Source organism: Aplysia californica, unplaced genomic scaffold, assembly GCF_000002075.1.
Source record: "Aplysia californica isolate F4 #8 unplaced genomic scaffold, AplCal3.0 scaffold00543, whole genome shotgun sequence".
NCBI lineage: Eukaryota > Metazoa > Mollusca > Gastropoda > Aplysiida > Aplysiidae > Aplysia > Aplysia californica.
Genome location: NW_004797813.1, coordinates 291478 through 317048, shown reverse-complemented (window position 1 = coordinate 317048; position 25571 = coordinate 291478). Strand labels below are relative to the sequence as shown.

The following is a 25571-nucleotide window of genomic DNA, read 5'->3' as shown; positions in this document are numbered from 1 at the left end:
AAAATCAATAAGAGTAGGATTCGACCGCCACTCAGGCAAAATTACAAATTAAATCCAACCAAAACTGTAAAAGTGTAATGTGTCCCGCGCGTTCATATGACTTTATGCAGTTGCGAGCGCCGTAAAACACTTATCTACAGGTACCGGTCCCTATCGAAAGTATTCGCTCCCCCACCCTACGAGATGTACTCAAGGTTATTGCTCAGGTTTATTGCTTGAAGAACGAAAACGACCTTTTCAGTCACTAACGTGAGCTCTGAGACAAACATAGCAACGGACAGCGAATTGGATACAATTAACGTGAGGGTTTACACCCTTCTGAAGAAGATTGATGGTCCTTTATGCTACTCAGTCACCCTGTCAGTTCCTGCGGTTTTTACAACCCCAGTGACAACCAGTCTTACTGTTGTAGTGGTTGGTACAATAAATTGTTGTCTAGAATTGTCTCTGTCGCTAGCCAAGCGCTTAATTGCCCTTAAGTGAATTCTTTAAAAAAGACGAAAGACGTTTCATTAGGACACAGTAGGCTAAATATTATTATGTTACCTGTTGCAGCCGAGAATCCAGACCATGATCTGTTGGATAAGAGTTCATTAGACCAGAGAGAAAAGAGCAAAAAGCTGATTTTAGTGATTTTGTGGTTGTTTTGTTGTTTTCTCTCTCTCTCTCTCTCTCTCTCTCTCTCTCTCTCTCTCTCTCTCTCTCTCTCTCTCTCTCTCTCTCTCTCTCTCTCTCTCTCTCTCTCTCTCTCTCTCCCTCCCTCCCTCTGCGTGTGTGTATGCGTGTGTGTGTGGGTGTGTGTGTGTGTGTGTGTGTGTGTGTGTGGGTGTGTGTGTGTGTGTGTCTGTGTGTGTCTGTGTGTGTGTCTGTGTGGCCGGTGGGTTTAGGGAACAACAGAGTCAGTTATGTTAGGTTGTTGTTTTGTTCCCGTTGAAGGTGCTTCTTGTCTGGGTCTCCGGCTCCTTCGGGTAGCACGTGAGGCAAAACAGTCTCCCGCTGTCCTTCTGGATAAGCATCCCGTCTCCTGTTTTCGATGGCTGGACGGATACCTCTTGATCCAGTACGCAAGAAGGAAGGGGGACACCGCGGATCTGTTGCTGTTGTCGGTCCATTCTGTTTTGAAGCAGGGGTTGACGACCACACCTTAGCTTGACGAGAAAGGTCTGGTCGCTGCAGGATCCTATTCCGCTGCCCTTTGTTCGGCGCATGTCCCGTGTAATTTTTCTCTTTTATTAATTCATTATATATTCTTCAACGGTTCTTGTTTTACTCTTTGTATTTAGCACAGGCGTTGCTGTTTTCCATGGGATGCTCTGGGCCCGGGAAGGTCATTGTCACTTCGGAAGCTTTGTCAGCCAGATCGTTCCCACAGGGAATGTAAGTGTTGCCCGGAATCCATTGGATCGTCCATCGAAAGCGAAGATGAGTCGGTGTCATCAGCTTTGGAATGAAGAGGCGATGCGATTAGGGTCAGGTCACAGAATTCTACACTAAGCGTAGAATTCTGTGGGTCAGGTAAAACTACCGCTATCTGTTGCTCCCGTGGTCTCCAGGCTCTCAGTTTGGGTGTCTTTAAAGGGCAATAACTCAGTTCCCTTTGCACAATTTTCAGCAAAACTTTGAACGAATAGAATCCATCCCATAGGACATCAAATTTGTTCGTATGATAATGATAAGAATTAATCAATGTGTACGAGACGTCAATTTTTTTTTACAAATTAAATTTTAATCAAAATTATTGAGCAAAATGCAAAACTGTGCTCTCTTCTTGTGGCCAGCTATTGGGACTTTATCGGCCCGTTCTCAATTCAAGACGAGGACGGTATAAAGACCACGACCGTCACATAATTTAATAGCTATCTCGTCGTACAGACAGAGTTTTGGGGGTTATGTTGTTATTGAGGAGGTCTGGTTCCACTTCCAGCAGATTGGGCCATGCCCCTCACATCAAGGGTTGGGATGTCTTTGCATGGTTGTTTAAAAAAGTTTGGGGAACGCCTCATAAGTCGAAAACTTACAAGTGAATGGTCACAATATTCCCCCGAACCCGGCGATTATTTCCTTTGTGGGTCTGCGGGGGGGGGGGGGGGGGGTACCCAGCAATCTTCGAAAACAACCCACAAACAATGAAAATAGTTGAAACTCAATGGTAAACCAAACAAAAATCTACCCGAACACATGCCACATTTAAGGGGATCCAGGGGCTAAGTGAGTAGTGAGATCAGACTCAAGAGTAAAGTCAAGCAAGTGTCAGTGACACGGGGATCAGATGAGCGGTCACTGGGATGTGTCCTTGAACAAGACAAGACAACACAAGTTCAAAAAAAGAGGGCGCTGCACAGTGGCGACCAGCTATGGCATGGTTTTGAAATTGTTATGTATTGGTGTAATATTGTGTTTTTATGTATGTCGTGTGTGAATTTATGTATGTATGTATAATTACATGTATATAACTATAAATTAATATATATTTATTATTTTTTATTCGTAATTTCCAGTGGCGTATTCGAGCTTGTCTGGAGAGACTTGGTCAACATCTGGAACATACAACTGAAATATCCACTGCCTTTCCTGAACATATGTGGTAGTGGCAGTTTTACATACATTTATTCTTCAAAGTACAAATACACATTATAACTTTTTTTTAAAGTTGAAACGTTTTGCGTTTACCTCAATTTCGGTTGAAATCTTTAAATCTTAATGATTCTCGAACACGTGCGTTGATTTTCTTCAAACTGATAAATTTAACGTTCCCTTGGTTGAATAATGTTTTTGTTTCAGAATTTGTTGAAATTTGCCGAAGATAACCGAGTTAGTTATCATCCATTAAAAATTATGGTTCCTCTTTTTTTCAGAGACCTGATATTAGCGTGCGCCCAATTCTCTTGCATGGTCCATCATGACGTTCAAATTCCCTCCGCAGGTGCTATTACCTCTGGCTAAATATGGGAGGATCAAGGTCGATTCCTCCCCGTTTTCCGACGGTCTTTTGTCGAAGCATTTTAGCGCCCTCCTCTCGTGTGGGAGAAGCATGATTTTTCTACTTTTTTTCTCCAACCGTGTTGGTGCAGCCTACTATGTAATCCATTGCCACAAGGTAGGAAGATCATGGGGAAGATGTAGTGCTGTTTGTCTTAGAACGGAGACAGTTGCCACTTGATGACGAACTTGATGCTTGGGACTCTTGTTTCGGCATGCTGTGCTTGAATAATTTGGCTTGGCCTGTGATCAACCTCAGAGGCATTTATTTTGAGCAACATTCAGACGATTGATGTGGGTGTCTGAGAGCCAAGGCTGCCAGCTGCTGCTACTTGTACTAGCAAAGTTGAATAAACGAGGGCGAGATAGGTCCTGTCTTCCTGAGCTTTGCTTTTTTCGGCCCTAGATCTAGTCGAGTATGATACTGCACTGCTGAGCATCCGCATACGTCACAGATTGGAGGAATATGATTTTTGGATCTGGCTTCGATGTTTCCTGCCGATGATGAGCTAGCTGGGATAAAACGTCTGTTTATGACCCCTTCTTTCAAACACGCAGCATGGGATTTATTGAAATGTTAAGTAGACGGCCCGCGGTTGGTATGGTTGGTGAAAATGTTAGGGACGACATGGGGCCTTGAGGGGGAGGGGGTGACATGTGGAGAAGCTGTCTCTCTGGTGACGGTGGCGGTGGCGGCTGATTTAAAAAAAAAAAATTTTACTATTGGTTTGATGTGTGGAACTCTAAAGTGTCACACGCGTTCTAGTACACGAAGAGAATGAAGCCAGTGGTCCCGTTATTGTTTCGTTGTTGTTGTTGGTGCTTTTTTTATTGTTGTTGTTGGTTTTTGTTGTTGTTTAATTTAGCTTGTTTGTTGTGGGGTTGTTGGTTGTTGTTGGGGTGTTTTTTTTCATTAACTCTGGCCTGATGTACAAACAGACAGCAAATGTGCACGTGCTACAACAGGCGACCTCAGTACAATGACGGATTTCAACAACACCACAGAATTATTAAATTGGTTGTGCTTCTCGTATTTTCATTGTTCTAAACTTACCAACAGCACAGTTGGCGAACTGCTTTTTCATAATGCAGTACTAAGCCAAATGTCCCAAATAACTTAAGTTTCAATTCTTGCGCTTGGCTTACAACAAAAATGAAGCGCTTTTAGCTGCAAAGGCCTGTGGGATATCTTAGTTTTTGTAACATAATCGTTGTTGTAACAGTTGCAGAAATTTTGGTTGGACAGTGCCAATGGTAGGTTCTACCTCTTTACTTCCCCTCTATTGTTTCTGTCTGTCTGTCTGTCTTACTTTTTCTTAGCAGTTAATGGCCATTATAGTATTGATGTGCTTCTATTTATCCAAATAAACAAACTACATGTATCTTAAAATTGAGAAAGTGGGTGGTTGGCGGGTGCACTGGCGTGGTTTGTGGTGTGTGCTCTGGTGTGGTTTGTTCATTCTTTCCCATCAAACATCTCTCATTCTTGTCTCTTTGTGCTTGTTACTCTCTTTTAACACCTCTAAACCTCGGCACTTATATGAACGTATACATCATGCATTGTGTTGTAAGTGCAGTAAAACTCTTTTAACAAAAACTAAAACTAAGAGTTGGGAGAGAGAGAGAGAGAGAGAGAGAGAGAGAGAGAGAGAGAGAGAGAGAGAGAGAGAGAGAGAGAGAGAGAGACAGAGAGAGAGAGAATCTCTGCGTGTGTGTGTGTGTGTGTGTGTGCATGTGTGCGCATGTGTGTGCATACATGTGCAGAGGCGCAAAGGGGTGCGGGCGGGAGGAGGGGGGGGGGGTATCACAGCCTCTGATATCTTTACACTGTGTTAACTTGTGACCACACCATGCCTGATTCACATGTTTTCCTTGTAAGACTACGTTGCACCCTCACCTTCATATGTGCACAGGCTTTTCTTTTTTTCATTTATTTTGTTTTTATATATAGGCTACATGTATGTAATTTCAGCTCCACGTATATGTGCCTTTTATTGTCACTGCAAGGCTGCTTTGAGATTATTTTTTCCCCAAGTAAATCAGTTCTCTTCAAAGCACCACCACCACCACTACCGCCACTGCTGCTGCTACTACTACTACTACTACTACTACTACTACTACTACTACTACTACTACTACTACTACTACTACTGCTGCTGCTGCTGCTGCTGCTACTGCTGCTGCAGCTGCTGCTTCTGCTTCTGCTGCTGCTACTGCTGCTGCTGCTGCTTCTGCTGCTGCTACTGCTGCTGCTGCTGCTGCTGCTGCTGCTGCTACTACTACGCTTGCTGCAGCTGTTGCTGATCCCACTGCAACAATTGGGCCTACCTCTCTAATACACGTTGGCCTGCTGCAAAAAACATACTCTTTTTAACAATATTATTAAAATTTTGTTTGTCACCGTGGCTGTGGCAGAGGAGATATCCGGAGTCCGGAGAGGAGCATACTACATACCTCAGCACCCTTTTCTGCCACTGTGTATTATAGGGCCCGATGATAACGTTTTGCTGTGTTCACACTGTGTACTGGCCACCCAGATCTCCCGCTGTACCTTGGCCGAGTAAGGAGACTACTCCCCTTACCAAGCCATTGCTTTGACCTAGGTGGTACATAGTACAACACTGTCACCAGTCATCTGTTTGCAAAGGATCTGAATGGCCTTAAAATTTAGTACCGGTAGTGATCTCCATCAGCATTGAGAGAGAGTATACACTTTGGGTTGGGTTGTTTTTATTTTTTACATTATATAATCGCTGTTATAACCTTGATGCAGGCATAGAATCATAGATCTATTTCTGTGTGGTTTAGAGTATACTATAGTTAACGCCCCCAAATCCCTCTTTTTTTTCTTCCCCCCCCCCCCCCCCCCCTCTCTCTCTCTCTCTCTCTCTCTTTCACAAGCACACACACTCACACACACACAGACACACACACACACACACACACACACACACACACACACACACACACACACACGTTCGTATCATAAATTGGCACAGACACCTGCACACGCTTGATCTAACAATTTTTGTCAAAGTTTATAATAAGGTTGGGCAACAAATAGCCATACCAACACATATATAAAAACAAATTACGAAGGGAGATTACTTCTACTTCTGCTAAACATTATTGAGAAAATTGTACAGGGGTCTCAAAAGTCGCCGGACTGCACCGCTGTATGTTAAATAAAGACCCTAGGCTGCATTGTTCTCAAAACAACAATAATAACTTAATTGTGAGCTCAGCTGGGAATGTGAACACTGAACACTTCCTTGTTTTCACCGTGGACCGACAAGGGAAAACTGCTAAATTAATATAGGCCTAGGATATTACAGTCCGGTGACTATTGAGACACTCTATTTTTCAAATTTTGTGTAGGCCTACAATTCTCAACTAGATATATTTATATATATATAAATATCCAATTGAACTTGAAAGAAAAGATCAATGTGAAAGTGAAATGAGAATTAGAATCTAGGACGCCTGTCGTTCGGCCCGATCCAGCCGAAGTCTAGATCTTGTGGGCCACCCCCTATTCTTTCAATTTTGCTGAGTAGGCTGAGTTGAGCAAACGATCGGGTCAGGTTTGATATAGATCTAGAATCTAATATAACTTTCAGTAAGAATTATTTTATGATTTTTTAAATGTTGGGATATAAACTTTTGAACTAAATCTTTCCCGCGTGTCGTTGGTCAAGGAGAATACTGATGACAAATTATAATGAGAATAAATAACCGAAACTAACCAAATTATTCAGTATAATCACATATTTTGTTGACCTGAGCACGTGACTAATCCTGGCACACCACGGAAGTGCAACGATGACGTTAACAGCTTGACGAGATCGATACCGTCTTTTTAGATACTTCTTTCAAAGATTTAACTTATAAACTCGATACCTATCTGCTGCTCATAGCCTAGGCTTGGCCACTTGTAATATGCCTTCTAGGCCTAGGAGCTTTTCCATTCACAACTTTCCTTGCCATATTTTATTTTCTTTGAAGCTGTATATCTCCATTTCATCATATGTTTATGAGAAGCTGGCTGTTAAGCTTCTTTTTGTTTTATTAAGAATAATAGGCCTACCTCTCTTGTAAAAGAAAACTGCAATCTAGGCAGCCTTCCAGTTTGAGATGCTTTACTCATATTTACTACTGCATTTTGGTCATAAAGGCTAGGGTTAGGGTTAACAATTACTTAGCCTAACTCCTGAATCCAGCAAATCGTGTACATTAGGCCCTAAGGCCTATGTTGGCTAAAAATCGAAAACATTTATTATACTCGATATTGAAAAGAAAATATTTACGATACCAGATACTCGAGCCTATTTTTATCGAAAAATATGTATCGATACATACACAGCAATATCTTTAACCTCACTCCAACCTCTGGAGGTCGCAACTCATTCTGTGCGAAAAGCTGGCCGGTGCTAGAATCACAAGATGTCTCATTCTGCAGCAATTCTCCGAAAATTCTCAAGCAGTTTTCTGAAAGTCAATCAGGTAAGACTTACTTATGTTCCCTGAGTTCGTACAATAGCTTGAAATATTGGATTTTCTCGTCCAAGAAGAGAACTTACGACAGTACTCAAAGCTTTACAATACACTTTTTGATCCGGAATGACCCACCGGTGGGCTGATGTGTGGGTAGCCCCGGTAGCAGTATCTCAGCTGTAGGGACTTGATCTAGAATCTAGATTTTCTATATCTCTAGATATAGATCTAGATTCTAACTCCAGATGTCTGGATGTTTGAGAATACTGACGCTAATTGGAAGGATAGAATCAGTCATAGATAGCTTAGGCCTATCTAAGAAATCTAGATCTAGATATATCTAGATTCTAGATCAAGAAGAAATATCTATGTCTATCCAGAGTCACCTTCACTGTAGACTGTAGTGACTGAAGGCTTCATCACAGCGCAGTTGGCTAGTTTCTCTGACAATTGGTCACTAGATCTAGATATCTAGATCTAAGATCTAGATCTAGATCTAAATCTAGATTCTAGATCTACTTGCAGATCTAGACTTAGATCTAGATCTAGATTTAGATCTGTTCAGACAAACTTGTGTAATACTTAACTAAAACAGCCACCCATTGATTGTCATGTGTCATGGCGAAAAGTGGCTGTATGCGTATTTATTATAACTAGATCTAGATCTATAACACAGGTGGCCGTCTTTTAGGCAAGACTGATTAAAATGAAGAAAGCAAACCATTCTCTTCTGAGGTCCAAACCAGGGCTGATCTCAGAATTTGGAGTGCCGTAGGCGGATTCAAAAAGGGTTTTGTTTTCTTTCGAAAAGAAAAGGTTGGGGGGGGGGGAAAAGGGGGGGGTAAGAAGGGTTTTTTAGTGTTGTTTTTTGGTTTATTCTGTAAATAAGACGATGAAGACCGAGTGCCGTGGTAAAACAAACTCACAGGTCGCTAAAACTCGGAGAACTAGCGACTCATGTGTCACAAGTTCACGTCAACGTCCGTCCATTGTAACTTTGTTAAAGATTAGGTAAGCAAAACCGTCACCAGTCACCTCACACACAATTTGTGCATGAGTTGTGGGTGGGGCTTATAGGTAATGACAGATCACGGGTCCCTTGCCAGCAGTTGAAAATTTATTGTTAGGCATACCCATTGGTAAACTTCCACGTAAACATTCATTGGAGGGATTAACAATATCGACAGGATGACATCCCGTCCACAGCGTGAGGGGCCAATTCAAAATGTATGACAAAGCATTAGGCAATGAGTGACCACGCCTGGCTGCCTGAGGCAGGTAAATTTGACCTTGGGTTGATTTAATTGTAAGGTGGCCGCAGCTGCGATGGACAGGTGACCATTGTACACTGTTAAATTATATTTTTAAAACGCAAGGGGAGAAATGGAAAGTGGCCGTTAGTACAGAGGTGGCCGTCATGGCAGGTTTGACTGTAGTTCAATAACAATAGCCATAAGATTTTCCTGATATAACTATAACTATAGTCTATTGCTTTTTGTAATTTTTTACCCTTTTTTACAGTTGTTTTTTTTTTACTACAATATTGACCTGGCATGTCTGTAGACTGAAAAATGATGTAGATCTAAAATCTAGTAATCTAGTTGGTAAATTTCGCTTTATCTTTTAATGGCATTCAGTACCCTCCCCCTCGCTGACTCACTTGTCTTCTTTGTGATAAAAAAGAATGGGGAAGAATTCCGAAACGAGCAACCAGTGAAATCCAGAAATAATCAATGGCCATCAAATTTCTTTCTTAGACTTCGGGCTTCTTGATTGAATAGGTTTTCCACTTTTTGAATTTTTGTGTTCAAAGTAATTGGTTAAAGTCATGGCTGCTTTTTATTCGAGGGGTATTCTTTTGACACGTTCGATAGCTGTAAATTAGGATATTAAACTACTGCTAAGAAGAGGAAATGTACATTATATTGATTTGTTGTGACTGTAAGTGTTTTCTTTTCTTTCCCAGAATCTGCTACCAGCTTCTCTTGTTGGATGCCGACAAAGTAGCACTGTAAGTATTTAGATCACTCTGAAAATGTTTTGCACCCTGAATTGCATTTTGTTCATAAACATATGCTGACGTCTATGGTTTGTTTGGTAAGTCTTTTACAACACTCCCAACTGCATAAATTTATATGAGCGGGCGGGACACCTTATCATTAAGCATATTTTAGTTCAGTATGCATCAATTTTGAATTTTGCACAGGTGGTGGCTGAAGCCTACTCTTATCGATTTTGGACCATCAAGCAATCTTGTGCGACTTGCACACGAGACCTCCAAGATTTTTCGCCTTTATGCTTGGTAGATCTTACCTACCTTAGGATCAGGGTGTGGCTGAAAGACGGCAGTAAGAAGGAGCCAAGGAGTGGCAATAGAACAGGATCCCCAAGTAATGTGCTCATTCTCTGAACATAACCTACATATTGGCATGTCCATGATCATACACAGTACAGCAAAATTATGATTTTTTTTTTCCTTTCATTTCAGAACCTGAAAGATGTCTTGGAGAAAATTATTCCTGAGAAGCAGAAAGAAGTTCAAGAATTTCGAAAACAGCATGGAAGCACAAAAGTTGGAGAAGTTACAGTGGACATGGTCAGTGTCTAGGATGTCATAGATCAGCTTTCTGATGGCAAATGGTTGACTGGCCTTTGAACCTAGTAAATGTTAAATGGTTACATCACCATATATTTCATTTCATTCTTCTACAGAAGATATCAAGTAGACAGATCTGATGTGATATATGCAATTTACAAATTACATTGTTATTTAAAGCGTAGTTTGCTCTGTGGTTTGTGTTTTGTCGCTAATTGCAGTTAAGTGTGAATAGGTGTTTTTGAGAAATACATGTAGTAGTAGGGCTGATTTTTCTGAAAAAAGTGATCATGGAGACACAGAGCTGTTGGGAAGGGTCAATATTTAGAATTGTATTCTGTGGTGTACTTTTTGAGAGTTTTTAGAAAATGGAATGAGCTTTACTTGGATTTTTTAATATTTTTTTTTTGGGGGGGGGGGGGTTTGCTCATATAATCAACTTAAAATTAAGCTTTCAAAGCAATTTCTAGAACAGTTAGCCGTGAGTGAAAGTTGCGGCTACTGAGTAATTTTATGTGGTTGAATGTGGAGGAATACAACACTGATTATTAAAGGTATGGTACCAGTTTCACTTCGGAAGCTTGGATATACTTTTGGTCTCTTTGATTGCAAAAACTGACAACCTTTTTGCTCTATTCTTAGACGTTACTAATTTGGAAGTGTTAAGCCTAAGTGTCAGTGCGTTCTTGAGCAAAGTACAAATACAGTTGAAAGTTTTGAAAAGGACCTCTTATTGTGAAGGGAAAAAAACAGTTGTCTTTGAGAGATGATCTGCTTGGACAGTGACATTATATTATAGAAAAAATGGAAGGGGCAGGAACGGTCATTTGTACAGTCAATTTTCTGGAACAGGTGGTTATTACATCAGGCTAATTGTGTGTGTGTGTATATATATATATATATAGAGAGAGAGAGAGAGAGCTTCTGCTTTTGTACAAGTACCTAGCTCTGTTGTTGACATATTACACACATGTGTAATTTTTTTGGTGTTGGTAATTTGAAAGGGCTTCTGTTTTTGTCCCAGTCCTATTTGTCCCTTTTTTCTGTTTACTTTATAATCTTTGGGGGTCATTATTGTCATGCATGCATCACAGCTTACAAGCTCATCCAATATTTTGGTTAGCTGTACAAATTGTGAGCGTTCATGCTCATTCATCTTTACATGTGAACCCTACTTCTTTTGTTACAGATGTATGGAGGTATGAGAGGAATCAAGGGTTTGGTTACTGAGACATCTGTGTTGGATGCTGATGAAGGTATTCGCTTCCGGGGTTACAGCCTCCCAGAATGCCAAAAGCTGCTGCCCAAAGCAAAAGGTGGAGCGGAGCCTCTACCAGAGGGACTGTTCTGGCTCCTGGTGACAGGTGAAATTCCAACGGAAGAGCAGGTTGCTTCGATCACAAAGGTAAGGTTGCTGCTTGTCACAAAATAGTGCAATGATTTGGTTTTGTTCTTGTTAGTCGATGGTGTTTGAGATATATAAATGAGATTAATCTTCAACTGTTTTTACATCATGTACAAAGGTGAAATGGCCATTTGTGAGTGTGGTGTATATCAGTGCCCATTGGTCGGGGTTTAATTCTGTTAATTCACGACTGGTGTCTGGGCTGTGCCTGGACACTGATGATTGGTAGTGGAGTTTGAATGAAAATTTAATAACTCTTTCCTGGATGCAAATGTTGTATTTTATTATCCTTTCATCTCGAAAATTAGAGAGGAAAAAAATGTGACTTTCAAAAGTTGGAAAAAATTTAATAAAATTTTGGTTGTTGCAATATTTTAAGCCACTATTTGGAGAGTGGCTTATATGGGTGAGCCCGTTAAATTCATGTGCGCTTTTTGTACCCTTGAATATGAATGAGCACATCTAGAAACTTTTAAAATCTGTTTGTCTCAATGCCAGGTCTGAAAGAAAGCCTTGCGTACTCAAATTACGTTTCGATCCTCTATTTAAAAAAGTAACAAGCTTCATATGGTGCCATTTTTTGGGTTGAGTTTTGTTAACTTTTTCCCTTATATGAAAAGTGAATTACCCCTTTCCCCCATAATCTTGTTCCTCATCCAACACTGTGTGAGCTGTTCTATCTGACCCAAGGATGGTGAATCACAAAGCAAGTTCAGGGTTTCCTCAAACAATTCTGGAAATGACGGTAGCCCTGGTTATAGAGAAAAGGTCTTTGGATCTGAAGACTACATTTCCTTTATTTTTATACTTTAATGTTTGCGAGTTATTCTACAGTGCATAACCCTTTTTGAGGTTTCTGGGTTGTTGGGTTTTTTTGTCAATTATAAATATTTAAGTGACACTATTCTTTTCCAATCTTTGTTTTCAGGAGTGGAATGATAGAGCAGAGATCCCAAATCATGTGATCACAATGCTGAACAACTTCCCAAGCAAACTTCACCCCATGTCTCAGTTCTGTTCTGCTATAATTGCCATGAACTCAGAGAGCAAGTTCGCCAAAGCTTATTCAGAGGGTATGCACAAGTCCAAGTTTTGGGAGGTTTGTATTTTTCTCTTCTTCATTTTAGTGTTGTGCCTTTGAAAAGGAGTGCTTCAATATCCTGAAAATTCAGTGCTCAAAATTATGTGGCCATTGTAGGTTGTGACTATGTATGTTAAGCATAAAATGTGATGTGTTTTATATTCTTATTTATTATGTATGAGGCTGATAAACCATTCTCCAAACCTTCCATACTTTATTGTGACAACGAATCAAAAAGGACTCTGTTCATTCTCTTTTTTAAAGTATGTTCTTCAGTAACACTGTTAATATGCTAATAGTTTCCTCATTTCATTTTGAAAAATTCTTTTTTATGCTGGCCAATGAAATGACAATGCTGTTTGTGTGATCTACTAATTATGAATATGTAATGGAATTTTGTGACTCTTTAAAGAAAATTATTCTTTGATCTTATTTTCAGCTGTGCTATGAAGATTCGATGGATCTCATTGCAAAACTCCCTACAGTAGCTTCCATCATCTACCGTAATTTGTATCGTGAGGGAAACCCACCAGACTCCATTGACTCAAACAAAGATTGGAGTTGGAACTACGCCTCTATGCTGGGTTATGAGCAGGAAGGGTTTATTGAGGCCACAAGATTGTACCTCACCCTCCACACGTAAGTAGTTTAAAAAGCCTGTCAGTCATGGAAAATACATTTTAGAGCTGTGGCTTTTATTTTAAGATTCCCGGCTATAGACAGGCTTTAATTTCTGTGAGGTCATAATTTTGTAAAGCGTAGTTACATTAGGCTTGATAATTGTAGATGATTTGTTCCTTCAGAGATGAAAATAAAGGTATTCCTTTCAATTGACAGTTCCATATACGGTAATTAATAAATGAACATCACAATAGAAAGCTGACCTGTAAGACTGATTCATAACAGATCTTTGGACGCATTTTAAAAAGATATGTTTTTTTTTAATTAATTGGGAATATAAATAGAATGCTTTTAAGAAATTTTCTTGTTTGATGAAAAGAATTAAAATTATGACATTTTGAAGTTTGCTCATTTTATTATGTTTTTGACTTTTTGGTTTAGTCACATTTATAAAGCCCACAATTTGAATGTCTGGCCTTGATATCCATTCCATTAACTTTCCGTAGTGCCTTAATGTATTCATGTGCAAGAGACCTGAGTTTAATTTCTGCGTGTGGAGACTATCAAGTACCTGGAATTTTTTGGCTGGGTTGGCCCTAAATTGTATCGACATGGACGTAAAATCACCTATATTTAAGAAAAATTTTAGACTTATTTATCATCACTACTGCTGCTTCACATGACTTATATAAGCTGAAACTATTTCATTCCATTGTGCATGGTTGACTTGTGTATATTCATTTTACCTTCTGTGTGCAGAGACCACGAGGGTGGAAATGTCAGCGCTCATGCAACCCACTTAGTGGGAAGTGCTCTTGCTGACCCGTACTTGTCTTTTGCTGCTGGTATGACTGGACTTTCAGGACCTCTTCACGGTCTGGCCAATCAGGTATAATGCTGTGATTTGGGGCTGAAATCACTGATTTACCTGCTGAATACAAAGTTGTAACTTGGTGGAATTTCTTGTATGCTTCCATCCAATTTATACATACTCGTTTCAGTTTGTCTTTATTATGCTCAGTCATTGAGAAAATCTATATATATATAATTGCATACATGTGGATGGTTGTTTTCTATAGCTGAAAAAACTACGGAACATAGAACCATGAAAAAATTACTGAAGGTAGTTCAAAGACCAAGCTAAGTTTCTATCTATTTAGTAAGTGCTTGTATTCGCCTAAAAAATTTAGAAAAATAGAAAACACTATCGGCAGTTTACGGTTTTCCCGTTTGTCATTTGAATGCAGTGTACAAGACATATTTCGTTTTCCATGATATAAAAATGGCTTTTCCGCCGGAAATGAACAAATCTTCTTTGGGCGCCTAGAGATTATATTTTTGAAAGTTCGTCACTTTGGTCGCCTAAAACGTCCGAACCACTTGACTTTCGAATTTGAAAAAAATAACTGTGGTTCAGAATCATTTAAAGGGTACGCAGTTATACTATGGAGTCTGGAGCCAGTGTTGTTTAATTTTCAGTTTTTCCTTAGTTTCGTTTAGTTCTAATCTTGGGAAAGTCCATCTTCTAAGACGCCATTGTAAACAAGTGAGACTTCCGTTCACATGCTGTGCGCACTGAACCCACAATGACTTGATGATGAAGTCCGTTCATCGAAGGGGGTACCCAGCTAACTTGAAGATTATCTTTTTCTTTATTTCATTCTTGTTGACCTGCAAAAATGTTATGAAAGTGTATAAATTGTTTAAGCTCAAATTCTCTAGAGCATTAAAATATTTTGTCACTGGCTTGCCATCAATTTTATACAGTTTTGATTGTTTTGTGTTTGGATTTTTTGTCAGGTCTTAATATTGTATTTGTTCATATGTACATGAAATATGGAAAGTGAGGCACTTTTTTATTCTATAGGAAGCCCTAGTCTGGTTAACGAAGGTGCAGAAACAGTTGGGAGGTGAGGTGTCAGATGATGAGCTCAGACAGTTTATCTGGAACACCCTGAAATCAGGACAGGTAAGCCAGCTTACAGTTTTACTCAGTTATTTGGTATGGTTATCATTTGTCATTGTCAAAGGCAGTGCTGTGAGAGCCAGCTAGCACCATGCTTGCAAGACTTAACTGGACTGTAGTAAAGACGGAAAGTCTCATCTAGCGGTAAGCTGAGAATGCATGTCCTTGCAAGAAATGTTGTTGATAACACCCAATCACTGCCACCAGTGTTCAAGTCTTCCTTTTCTCCATAAACATATAACGTATAACTTCAGTGGTATCTTATAGTCTGGTAGTGATTCTGCTGAAAGGGGCTCTGTTTGATGATATTGTTAGATCTTGGGGGGGGGTTGGTTTTTTTAAGGGGGCACCCCAACAGTCCCGGTTCGGCTTAAAACTATGGATTTTACGTTGTAGGCATTTTTAGCTTCTTAAGCCTCTCTTACAACTTTTTCATCTCTTAAGAACCCCCAAAAGCCTTATTTCTTCCCATACTAGGCATGTTTGTCAACATTTACTCATAAAGTCAATCTTTTGGTTTTCTTTATCTCCCGTTTTCTCGAAACGTTGATGAAATTTTCACAAAATGAAGAAAAGATGCAATACTAAAAATTTGTGCTATGAAATTTTGATGGAATAGTTTTTTTGTTGGTGGTGTTTGGAGTGTGGATTTTCACTGATTTTTTGCAAACATGAATACTGCCTTTGAGAAAAAAATTCATTAAAAAATTTCTAGTATGCTCAGGAAAAGTTCATCACACAAATTTGTAGATCTATTGTTTGCCAAGATGGATGAAAAAAAACAACACAACAACAATTTATTTCCATGAAAAATAAGTGGGGGTGTTAATTATGTAAGACATGTCAACAAAATCCAATATGGCGGCCGTATCCATGGAAACAAAACATTTTTTCTCAGATTTGATTAGATTTTTAGACTCTTAATATGCTCGTTATCTGTGTGAAATTTGCTAACATTTTATCCACTAATAAACGAGATAGCCTTCAGCTGCCGCCCCTCCCCTCTTAATTTGCTGGAGAGCACGTCCTTGGACTCTTCTAGAATGTTATGGCATGTTCACTATGTGTTTCTCAAATTTTCAGCCAAATACTTTTGAATTTTTTTAGTGCCAGTGTAGGGAGTAGGGATTTGTACAAATATTTGGAGTATGTATATTTTCAAAGTTAATTTTGTGTCCGTGTTTTTTTTGTCTAGGTTGTGCCAGGCTATGGTCATGCTGTACTGAGGAAAACAGACCCCAGGTACATGTGCCAGCGAGAGTTTTGTCTCAAGCATATGCCTGAAGATCCTCTGTTCAAATTGGTCGCTCAGATCTACAAAGTTACCCCAGATATTCTCATTGAGCAAGGCAAAGCTAAGAACCCGTGGCCCAACGTTGATGCCCACAGTGGTGTTCTCCTGCGGGTGAGTTCATATGACATTCTCGTTTGTCTTTTATGTGATTGAGCCAATGTATAGTGATTTTGTTAAAATGGGTTCTTATACGTTTTTTATTCAATTTTTAAATTACATAGCAGCAAAAAGCAAAGTAAATGAAAAAAAGAGGTAGTAGTTCCCTTTTTTTAGTAGGTGCTTGTCTTGGTAAGTTTTAATAAATGTAGAGAAATACCACACATATATTTTTGATAAGATGGTTTTACTCAACTCGGTTTTTGCTATTTATGATAAGATGGCTTTACTCAACTCGGTTTTTGCATATTTGGTAATTAAGGTCTTCAATACTTGTGCTAAATTATAGTGAGTGGTTCAAATGGTGTTTAAGTTTCTGTCTTAAAGGGTTGTCAGTCTTAATTTTTTCAAAGGCAAGAAATTTTATTTATCTTGTTATAACCTATCATTTTGAGTGCAAGTTCATATTTGACTTCTATGTTGTGAATTATCAGTAAAACACTGTGGAACTCAGATTCAATTAAACGAGACAGATTCCCCTAGGTTTAAAAAAAATTCAATTGAATTCAGTGAAATAACTCGGATTCAGCTAACACATAAATGGGCAAACATGGAATCCATGAAGTTGCAATGAACCTTATCTACTCTATTCCAAGAGGCCATCTATCTCATCCTTACCCTAGCCTATTGCGTATATCTCATGCATCCACACACACACACACACCCCCCACGGCTACTGGACCGTGGAAGAATGAAAGGCAAGTCTAGATAGAGGTGTAAATCTCAAAAGAAATTGTGCGCTGGTTTGTAGTTAGACGTTGCCGTATACTAAGCCCTACATTGTTGCGTAATTTGTTGCTTACATTGCTATAAGGAATACTTGGATTCAATGAAATCAAAGGTCAGGCCCAACAACTTCGTTATTTCCGAGTTTCACTGTAGACAACATTGACCATAGGGAGCTGCCGTGTAGACTAAAGTATTTTTTGCTTTTATTTCTGCCTCCCTGCAGGGATTGTTTTTGCAGCTAGTGCAGCTTATAATACCGTTCCTGTTTGTTGTTTGCTTGCAGCACTATGGAATGACAGAGATGGGCTACTACACTGTCATGTTTGGCGTGTCCCGAGCCATTGGTGTGCTGTCATCCTTGATCTGGGACAGAGCTCTGGGTCTTCCCATTGAGAGACCAAAATCCTTCGACACTCCTGCTCTGAAGAAAATGGTTGGGGCCAAATAGATTCTCAGGGGTTCCAGCCCCCTCTAGATTTTTATTTTAATTCCACTCTACCATATTAGTGACAATATTTTCCCTGTGGTGTAGTATTGTTTTCTTCTGTGCTGAGAGAGTGGTATGAAGTAGAGAAAATTAGAATGAATTGGGGGGGGGTTTCTCTCACCTAGATGATTTTTAAAAAGGTAAGATTTCAAACCCAAAAGAGACTTGCAGAATGTTGATACCTCAGGCTCAGAGAGTTATCTGGCATGTGTATAATTTGTCTTATTGATCACAGTACTTGATTTTTTAAAATAATTTTGTTTTTTGGTTGTTGTTGTGAAATATTATTGGGATTTGAGAATAGAGGTCTAGTACTAGTATAGTGCTGTGCTATGTCAGTATAGATGATGATAGTGTATTGATGATGATCATGCTGTGTGATTGACACCTGCTACTTCAGAGATTGCTACTGGAATATCTGACAAGTACAATGTGTACATTAAATATCAAAATCATACTCCCACACCCCTGAACAAAACTTGGATTTTTTTTCCCCCCGACACCATATTATTGTACATGGGCCAACACTAATTAATTGGTATATCGGCTTTCTTTTGTGAGTCTGCTTCACCTTGAATTTCTGTGGGGGGGTTTTATTTTGAAGGGTTTTTCTTGTGTTTTAGTGGTGACTTTTCCTGAGGTGAGAATTACCAGATTTTGCTCTCAGAACCTGACAATATGAAAAGGTAGCCCTCTACCTGTGTATAAACAAGTAGCGGTTATGGATTCTCATTCTGTGATTGACCAAGCGGTATTGAGTTGTGATATATTCATTTGATGAAACATTGCAGTTTGGACAATGTCCCAGTTGCTGGTTTCGTTCGTTTGTCTCAGTCATGAGCCATTGCCATGGGTTTAAAAGGTAGTGTTGAAAAATTCCACTGGTTCTGAAGGGAATATTTTCTGCATTGTGTTGTTTGAGGTGGTGAAAATGAACAATTAGCTCCTTGGTATCACTGAGAATCTTATTATTTTTAGCAATGTCTCCAATTGCACAATTACGTTCATTGTGGCCTTTAGGGGCACATTTTCATTCATACTTGTTGAAATGTTACTTTGATGCTAGGGTTGCCCAGATTCCCACAGCACATTGTGTAAGTACAAGTCAGCTTTCTGCGTTGACATCTAGATGAGATGAAACACTTGTTAAATATTAGTTAGGGGCACTGATTTGATAAACTCAAAGGAAGTGTATGTATGTCATCAAGGGGTACAAGCCCATCTTTGTTAATCACTTTTGTTTTGTCTGTCAATCAATACTTTTGTGACTTACATTTTAGCAACACAAAATAACTGTAACAGTTTGTTGTTGTTTTTTTTTCATTTTATTGATTCTTATAGTTATAAATTATAAAGACATCAGTTTATTATCATGTTAAGCTCACTCTGTGGTTCAGGATTCTGAATGGAAGTAAACACATTTCTGAATATGAAGTTTGTTAAAGGAGGAGTATAATTGTGTAGTGCGTTGACATTGCTGGAATGTTTTCAGGATTAAATTATGCGGACTTTCAAAATGTCTTGCTTTTTTGTTTTATTTTTGTTCTGTGTTTAGCCCAAGTATGTTATTGGGGCCACTGTGAAGTGGCGAGTGGTCTTGGCACAATGTGCCAATATGGGTGGTAAAAGATATCTTTCTTTTCCACCTTCCACTCAAACAGGCACTGCACTGACTGGTAGACTGGGTGGTTGGCAGGTGCTCTGGTGTGGTTTACTTCTTCTTTCCTGTCAAACATCTATCGTCCTTATCTCTCCTCCTCCTTTTTTGTGTTTGTTACTCTCTTGTAACACCTCTAATCTTCGGCACTTATATGACCCTATTGCGTTGCAAGTGCCATAAAACACTTACTAAAACTAAAAACTGACTGGTAGACAGGATGTGTCTGTGCATGTTGTAAATTCTCCATGAGCTGTTGAAAGGTAGTTCTTGTTCTGTGGGTGGTCTGGTGTGGTATGCTGCTCCTTTCCTATCAAACATCATTCTGTCTGTGGTTTCTCCTCTTTCCTATTAAATATCTATTGTCTTTATTATATCCTCCTTCTTTTCTTTGATCCATGACCATGTGTGAGTCACACAATATTGGGGGGGGGGGTGTTAATGATCGGGCCTTGATCATCTGAGACTGGCGTGTGGTTTGCCCCTTCTTTACAATCAAAAATCTTTCGTCCTCCACTCTTTTTTTTTTTTTATTAATTTTTTTTTTTGTTACTTTAAGTAACATCTCTGATCTTCGGCACTTTTATGACCTAATTGTGTTGCAAATGGCGTAAAATGCCTACTAAAATTAAAACATACCAAAAAAAGCATTTTGGTCTTGCTGAAGGGCATTGAAAAATTTGATGACATGGCAAGAGTTCCTGTGGCTTAGGGCGTGAGTCTAATGAATATTACTGCTGGTTTGTGAGGTATGTAGATGACGCGAAGGAACTTTGCTTTTCAGACTTTTCTATTTTGGTACACAAGTACGCCCTCTGTGCGGAGTAGGGGGGGGGGGTCAAGGGTACTGCTAACTGTGAGAAAATAATGACATCTTTCCTTCAGGCGCTGAAACACCATTCTCTGCTGTATTTTCTTCATTATTATTGGGTTTTGTTTGCTTCTCAACGTGGATCGCCTTCTTGTGTCATACATTGTTGGTATGAACAACAGAAAGTAGAAAGACCGCTTCCGGAAGAAAAAGGTTTAAAAGGCTGGTGGCGGCTACGCGGCCCGCCCCCCAGCAAATTTGGGGAGCGTGTCTGTGCTTGATTTTTCTGTACGCTCCATCTATATCCACGTCACTTCTAGGGCACAGTCTCTCGGCGTGAGGCTGGGTTGAGAGGGAAGGAATATTGCTGCAATAGGGACTGAAAACATATTAAGAAATCAAAATCTCGGTGGTTGGAGGGTGCTCTTGTGTTGTTTGATCCTTTCCTAACAAACATCTGATTGTCCTTGTCCCTCCTCCTTTTCTTTGTATTTTTACTCTCCAGCAAAACACATTCGGCCTTTATATGACTTACTTATGTTGCAAGTGCCGTAAAGCTCTTACCAGACTAAAACTAAATTGAAAGAGAAACTCAAAATTGCGTGAAGTTGCTTTTGCAAAATAAGGATCAGTCAGCGGGTCTGGTCCACATACTGCGTGCGACAAATAAAAAATCAATGTGTCTGTCTGCTTGAACAGCTACACGTAATGTACCGTACATCCTACAATAAGAGCGCCTCTGCACTGTGTCAATAATAATTATTATTATTATGCTAAAAAATTCATCAGCGCATTGCACCTGGCCTGAGAAGCAAGGCGCCGCGGGGCTAACACTACTAACACTATACTATCACTGGCTGGACACACCTTTTTGTCTTCTGTGTTCTTTTAATTTCAAGCAAATGAATCTGCAATTAATGCGTGGGCCTCGGCCAAAATGTTTTCGCTATAGTGTTGATCTAGATCTACGTGTCGTGGACACTGCTGTCTGTCTGTGAGAGAATAGACAGGTTCAGCGAGACAGGCGATAACGCGAAATGTTTTGAATATTTCAGATACATGTAACGTTTTCTTCTTCTTTTATAATATAACGTTCACTTTTTTTTTAGTTTCGTCTTTGTCTTCTTCCGCTTTTAACAATTATTTTTTATTGTGGTTGACACTAACTGTCAGTTGCCATATATACATGTATTTTTTTCTTAACTGTTTAGTGGAGTTTGAGGTCTTAAACGTGGGTGACCATTTTCACCTTGTTCTTTGTACGTCCTCCGCCCTCTTTGGCATGTGTCTTACGCTGTTTTAGTGTTTAGAAACTAGATGAGTCACCGATTTTTAAAAAAGAACAGCACTACAAAGGCTGACTGTCGTGGTCTTTTTTTTTCATTCGAAAATTGGCACAATTATAAACCAACCAAGCCTGCAAACTGTAACGTAGAATAGATCGGACACCACGTCAACTAAGGTAGTATTCTGCCGTACTACGATGTGGGTGACCCCGGTTCGGATCCCTGACGTGGCTGTCTTAATTATTGTTTGGAGAGTTTACGTGGCTTTTTGCCCGCTTGGCTCAGTCTTCTTGTGGGAAATCTGTTAGGTCAGTGATCCTTCCTCCTCCAAAGTAGCCTTACACAGTGTTTACCCATATCATGCCTACCACCAAATCGATACCAAGTTACCATAGGTGTAAAATACCATCAGGTGATATGATGTCAGCCCAGGTAGAAAACACGACACTGCTATGTGTGCGAAATTAATTCATCAACTGACAGAGTAAGCTTACACGTAGGCCTACGTTTTCTAAATTTCGCAAGCAGAGTTTTTAACGGCTATTCATACTCGTGTCTATAGACTGTAGTGTAACGGTTAGGTGCCTCACTGTTGCACGCCGAAGACCTGAGTTCGATTCTCGTGTGGGGAGAATTTGTACATATCGAGTATTTTCCTCTCTCTGAGTTTCTGCCGGGACGTTCTATTCCTTTTAGCCCGGGTTGGTAGCCCACTTCCTTAATCTGTCCCCGTCATTTTATGCAAGAAAAATTCTGAAATTATGCAAACTGAGCCCAAACATGTGAAATTATGCGATTCTGTTAATTTTAACAAAGAATGATAAAGGAAAATATTCAGAAATTATGCAAAAAAATGATCAAATTATGCGGGGTGCATAAAACTACGGGGACAGCTTAATTGATCTAAATTGTTTCAGTGGGGCCATGTTTTTAAAAAGGCTGTTCATCACACAGGCGATAGAGGGTATGAGAATACATGTACTTCTTAAACTTAAAGTTATTCAAAGGTGACATAAAATCCAACGGAACAGATCTGTAGCCATTTCTTTCGTCCATATTTCGGTCGGCAGTGTTTCCTGAAAACGACGCAAACTAGATCTAACCAAAGATAGTACATAACTACTATCATTGATCTAACTGAACAGCAGCAAAAGTTGTGCAATGCAAATACGATTATTCACACTCCGAAAGAGCGGCCCTTACATTCCACGTGCAATAGTAGAGGTGTCGCTCCAAGCATTTTGGGGCACATCTTTTTCTTTAAGTACCGCAAATAGAAGTGTAAACGTCTCTTGATGTAGTCTTTGATTGTACAATTTATCAAAGATAGTACATTTAATGTAATTCTTGTATTTTGCAAAATGGTTCGGTATCAAAGATTTACATTACAAGATGGTTTACTCTACCCATTGACTTCGAGATGCATGTACTTTAAAAAAAACCGTCATATCATGATGACACTGTTTTGTGATTCTGCGGTTGGCATAAACTTGTAGGCTGCACAAATAATAGCAATAAAAACGGCCTATCTATTTGAAACCTGAAACAAAACGTTGGTATCTGCCCCAATGGCGACATCTCTGTTGTTTGTGCATGTCTTGTCAAAGACGCTGTTTTTATTTGAAGGAACTTTCTCGTCGTACTGGTTTTGATAGAACTTACATACATCGTGATCTAACATGCTACAAAAAATAAAGTTAGTTCACAGCAAAGACATGAATTACAAATCCTAGACTGAGCACTATCATAACCGCTGCTCTTTGTTCTCAATAAAATAAAAACTTCGCTGCAGATGGAGCGCATAACTTTCCACTCCTCGCCCTTCATTTGGTTCCAGGGTATAGAATCAAATGGTGCGCTCCATGATGAATCGCAATTAGTGCGTTAGTGTAAGAGAGCCTTTGTGATAATATTATAAGTTTAGATCTATGGTTCGCAGAAAGTCGGTGCTCCAAGTGAAAATAGGAGACTATATGTAAGCTAGATCTACTTGTTTTTATCCGCACTAAGGAGAACCAACTGTGAACGAACACGTACATTGCCAAGGCCAAACCCAAACATTGACAAACATATTATTATCTCATTTTTCAACAAGACTGGTATTGGGGGGTAAGAAAACAAACCAACGCATTTTTGTCATCGCTGCAAAGGTTGGAGCACAATAGGAGCTGGCCGTGGAACTGTGCTAATTGGTATGAAAAAGAAAACAACCCAGAAAACCAGAAGTGGTGCTCTGGTTTTTTTAAATAATCTGTTTGATTGTACTATTAGATATTAGATCTAATTATAGATTCTACATCTCTAGATTCTAACCAGGAACCAGTGGCGTCGCGTGGGTTGCAGACAAGGTGGTGCATAATTGGAAAGTGAACAAATGAGCAATAGCTACTATTAAAATTGTAATGAGCGGTAGGCGGGCGCTCTGGTGTGATCTGTTCTTTTTATTGCTTTATGTGAGTCTCTCTATGCGTGTGTGTGTGTGAGAGAGAGAGAGAGAGAGAGAGGGGGGGGGGGGGGCAAAGAGATGGTGAGTGTGATTGGTGATCAATCCTTTCAGTGTCTGATCGATCAGTAAAAAGCAGACAATGGAAACAGTACAATTTCTTTTCGGACAAGCTCAGCGTAAGCCATTCATACTTATCATACCACGCACAGGAAAAACAGCGAACATTATTCTTGAGCTCAAAATCCCTAGGCTATTAAAGACCAAGCTGTTTTATGCGCTCTTTCTCTTCTAACTGTAGCCTGCTGAATGGCACATGAAGCAAAGCGTTAACGTGATTCATCTAGATTTCTTGAGAATCTGCAAGATATCCCGTAATCTACATCTTTCCATATAAAAATGTACCACTGTTTCTAGATGAAACCGCATAAAAGCTGCAATAAAGTGAAACAATACTAACAACTCACTATGCTCACAATCTGAGAAGATTTAAAGATTTCTAATTACTTCGTGCAGCACCAACAACCAGACTCCATTTGAAAATTTACCTTAACCTTAACAGGACTTGCTACACAATAGAGGGAGACAACAGTTTCGATACCCACTCTTCATTGGGTTACCGTTGACTCTAGTGTAGTAGATGCTAGCCTAGCGAAAACTTGGATCAAATTTTTAGCTTGCTCCAAATTGGTGCTGCAAAGAGGAGTTTCACGCACCTTTCTTCTTGTGCGGGAAGAACGATGCCTAGATTTCTTTTTAGTGCAAGGAGCTGTAAACTCCTTGCTTCAGTGACAAAAACAATAATTAGAAGAGGGAGGGGGTGAAGGTAGGCAAGAGTTAGGTGGAGCGCTTGCACCAACTGAACCAATGGCGCCCCGCCACTGACAGGAACTGAACAAAACATTAATCTGTACCGGAACTCGGAGTCCAGATGCTTTTATTCTTTTCGATAGCCTATATACTTAAGGCCTATACTCGTTGTGGAAGATGAAAATATCACAAGGCTAGATCTATTCGAAACTTGTCATAAAAAAGCTTTTTAATGGATTGACTAATCTGCTGTCACAGCTTGTTCCCTTTGCCTTCGGTTTTGTTGTTGTTGTTTTTAATTAAATTTCACTTTCAAAGGCAAAGACGTGGGTGGTTGGCGGGTGCTCTGGTGTGGTTTGCTTCTTCGTTCCTATCAAACAACTATCATCTTTATCTCCCCTCCTTCTTTTTTGTGTTTGTTACTCTCTTGTAACACCTCTAATCTCCGGCACTTATATGACCTTACTGTGTTGCAAGTGCCGTAAAACTCTGACTAAATCTAAAGGCAAAGACTAAGAGTTAGATCTATATTTTCAAATACAGAGTAGAGATTTTATCACCATCAACCTCCCTCACTATTTTATGGTACAATCAGATGTGAGCAGACATCACATGTCCAAACTGCGAGCGTGCTTCTGTTTCGAACCCAACTCCCTGACCATAAGCTGCACTATTTCATGTTATAATATTACGTGTATACTTTTATACGCTTCATGATTACGGCCTTATTGACTGAAAAGGCAATGACTTGGGGGG

General features: G+C 39.6%; 2 protein-coding genes and 1 long non-coding RNA gene across 3 annotated transcripts in view; all 3 read left to right on the top strand.

The window, feature by feature from the left end:
• Window positions 1–855: 855 nt before the first annotated feature.
• On the top strand, window positions 856–3776 carry LOC118478403. Its single transcript, XR_004859021.1, has 2 exons — window positions 856–1377; window positions 2499–3776. It is a non-coding gene; the product is annotated as an uncharacterized LOC118478403 (long non-coding RNA).
• A 3566-nt stretch (window positions 3777–7342) lies between these two features.
• On the top strand, window positions 7343–19325 carry LOC101856209 (citrate synthase, mitochondrial). Its single transcript, XM_005106558.2, has 10 exons — window positions 7343–7482; window positions 9440–9484; window positions 9962–10069; window positions 11259–11474; window positions 12403–12573; window positions 12995–13194; window positions 13936–14065; window positions 15044–15145; window positions 16338–16547; window positions 17605–19325. Exons 1-10 carry the CDS (start codon window positions 7423–7425, stop codon window positions 17767–17769), a joined length of 1407 nt encoding a protein of 468 aa, XP_005106615.1. The 5' UTR covers window positions 7343–7422; the 3' UTR covers window positions 17770–19325.
• A 4263-nt stretch (window positions 19326–23588) lies between these two features.
• The window catches only part of LOC106012877 (mitochondrial fission process protein 1), a gene marked incomplete at its 3' end in the record, with an annotated part of 5573 nt that continues 3590 nt past the window's right edge, over window positions 23589–25571 (top strand). The window contains 1 exon segment of the mRNA XM_013087080.1: window positions 23589–23754.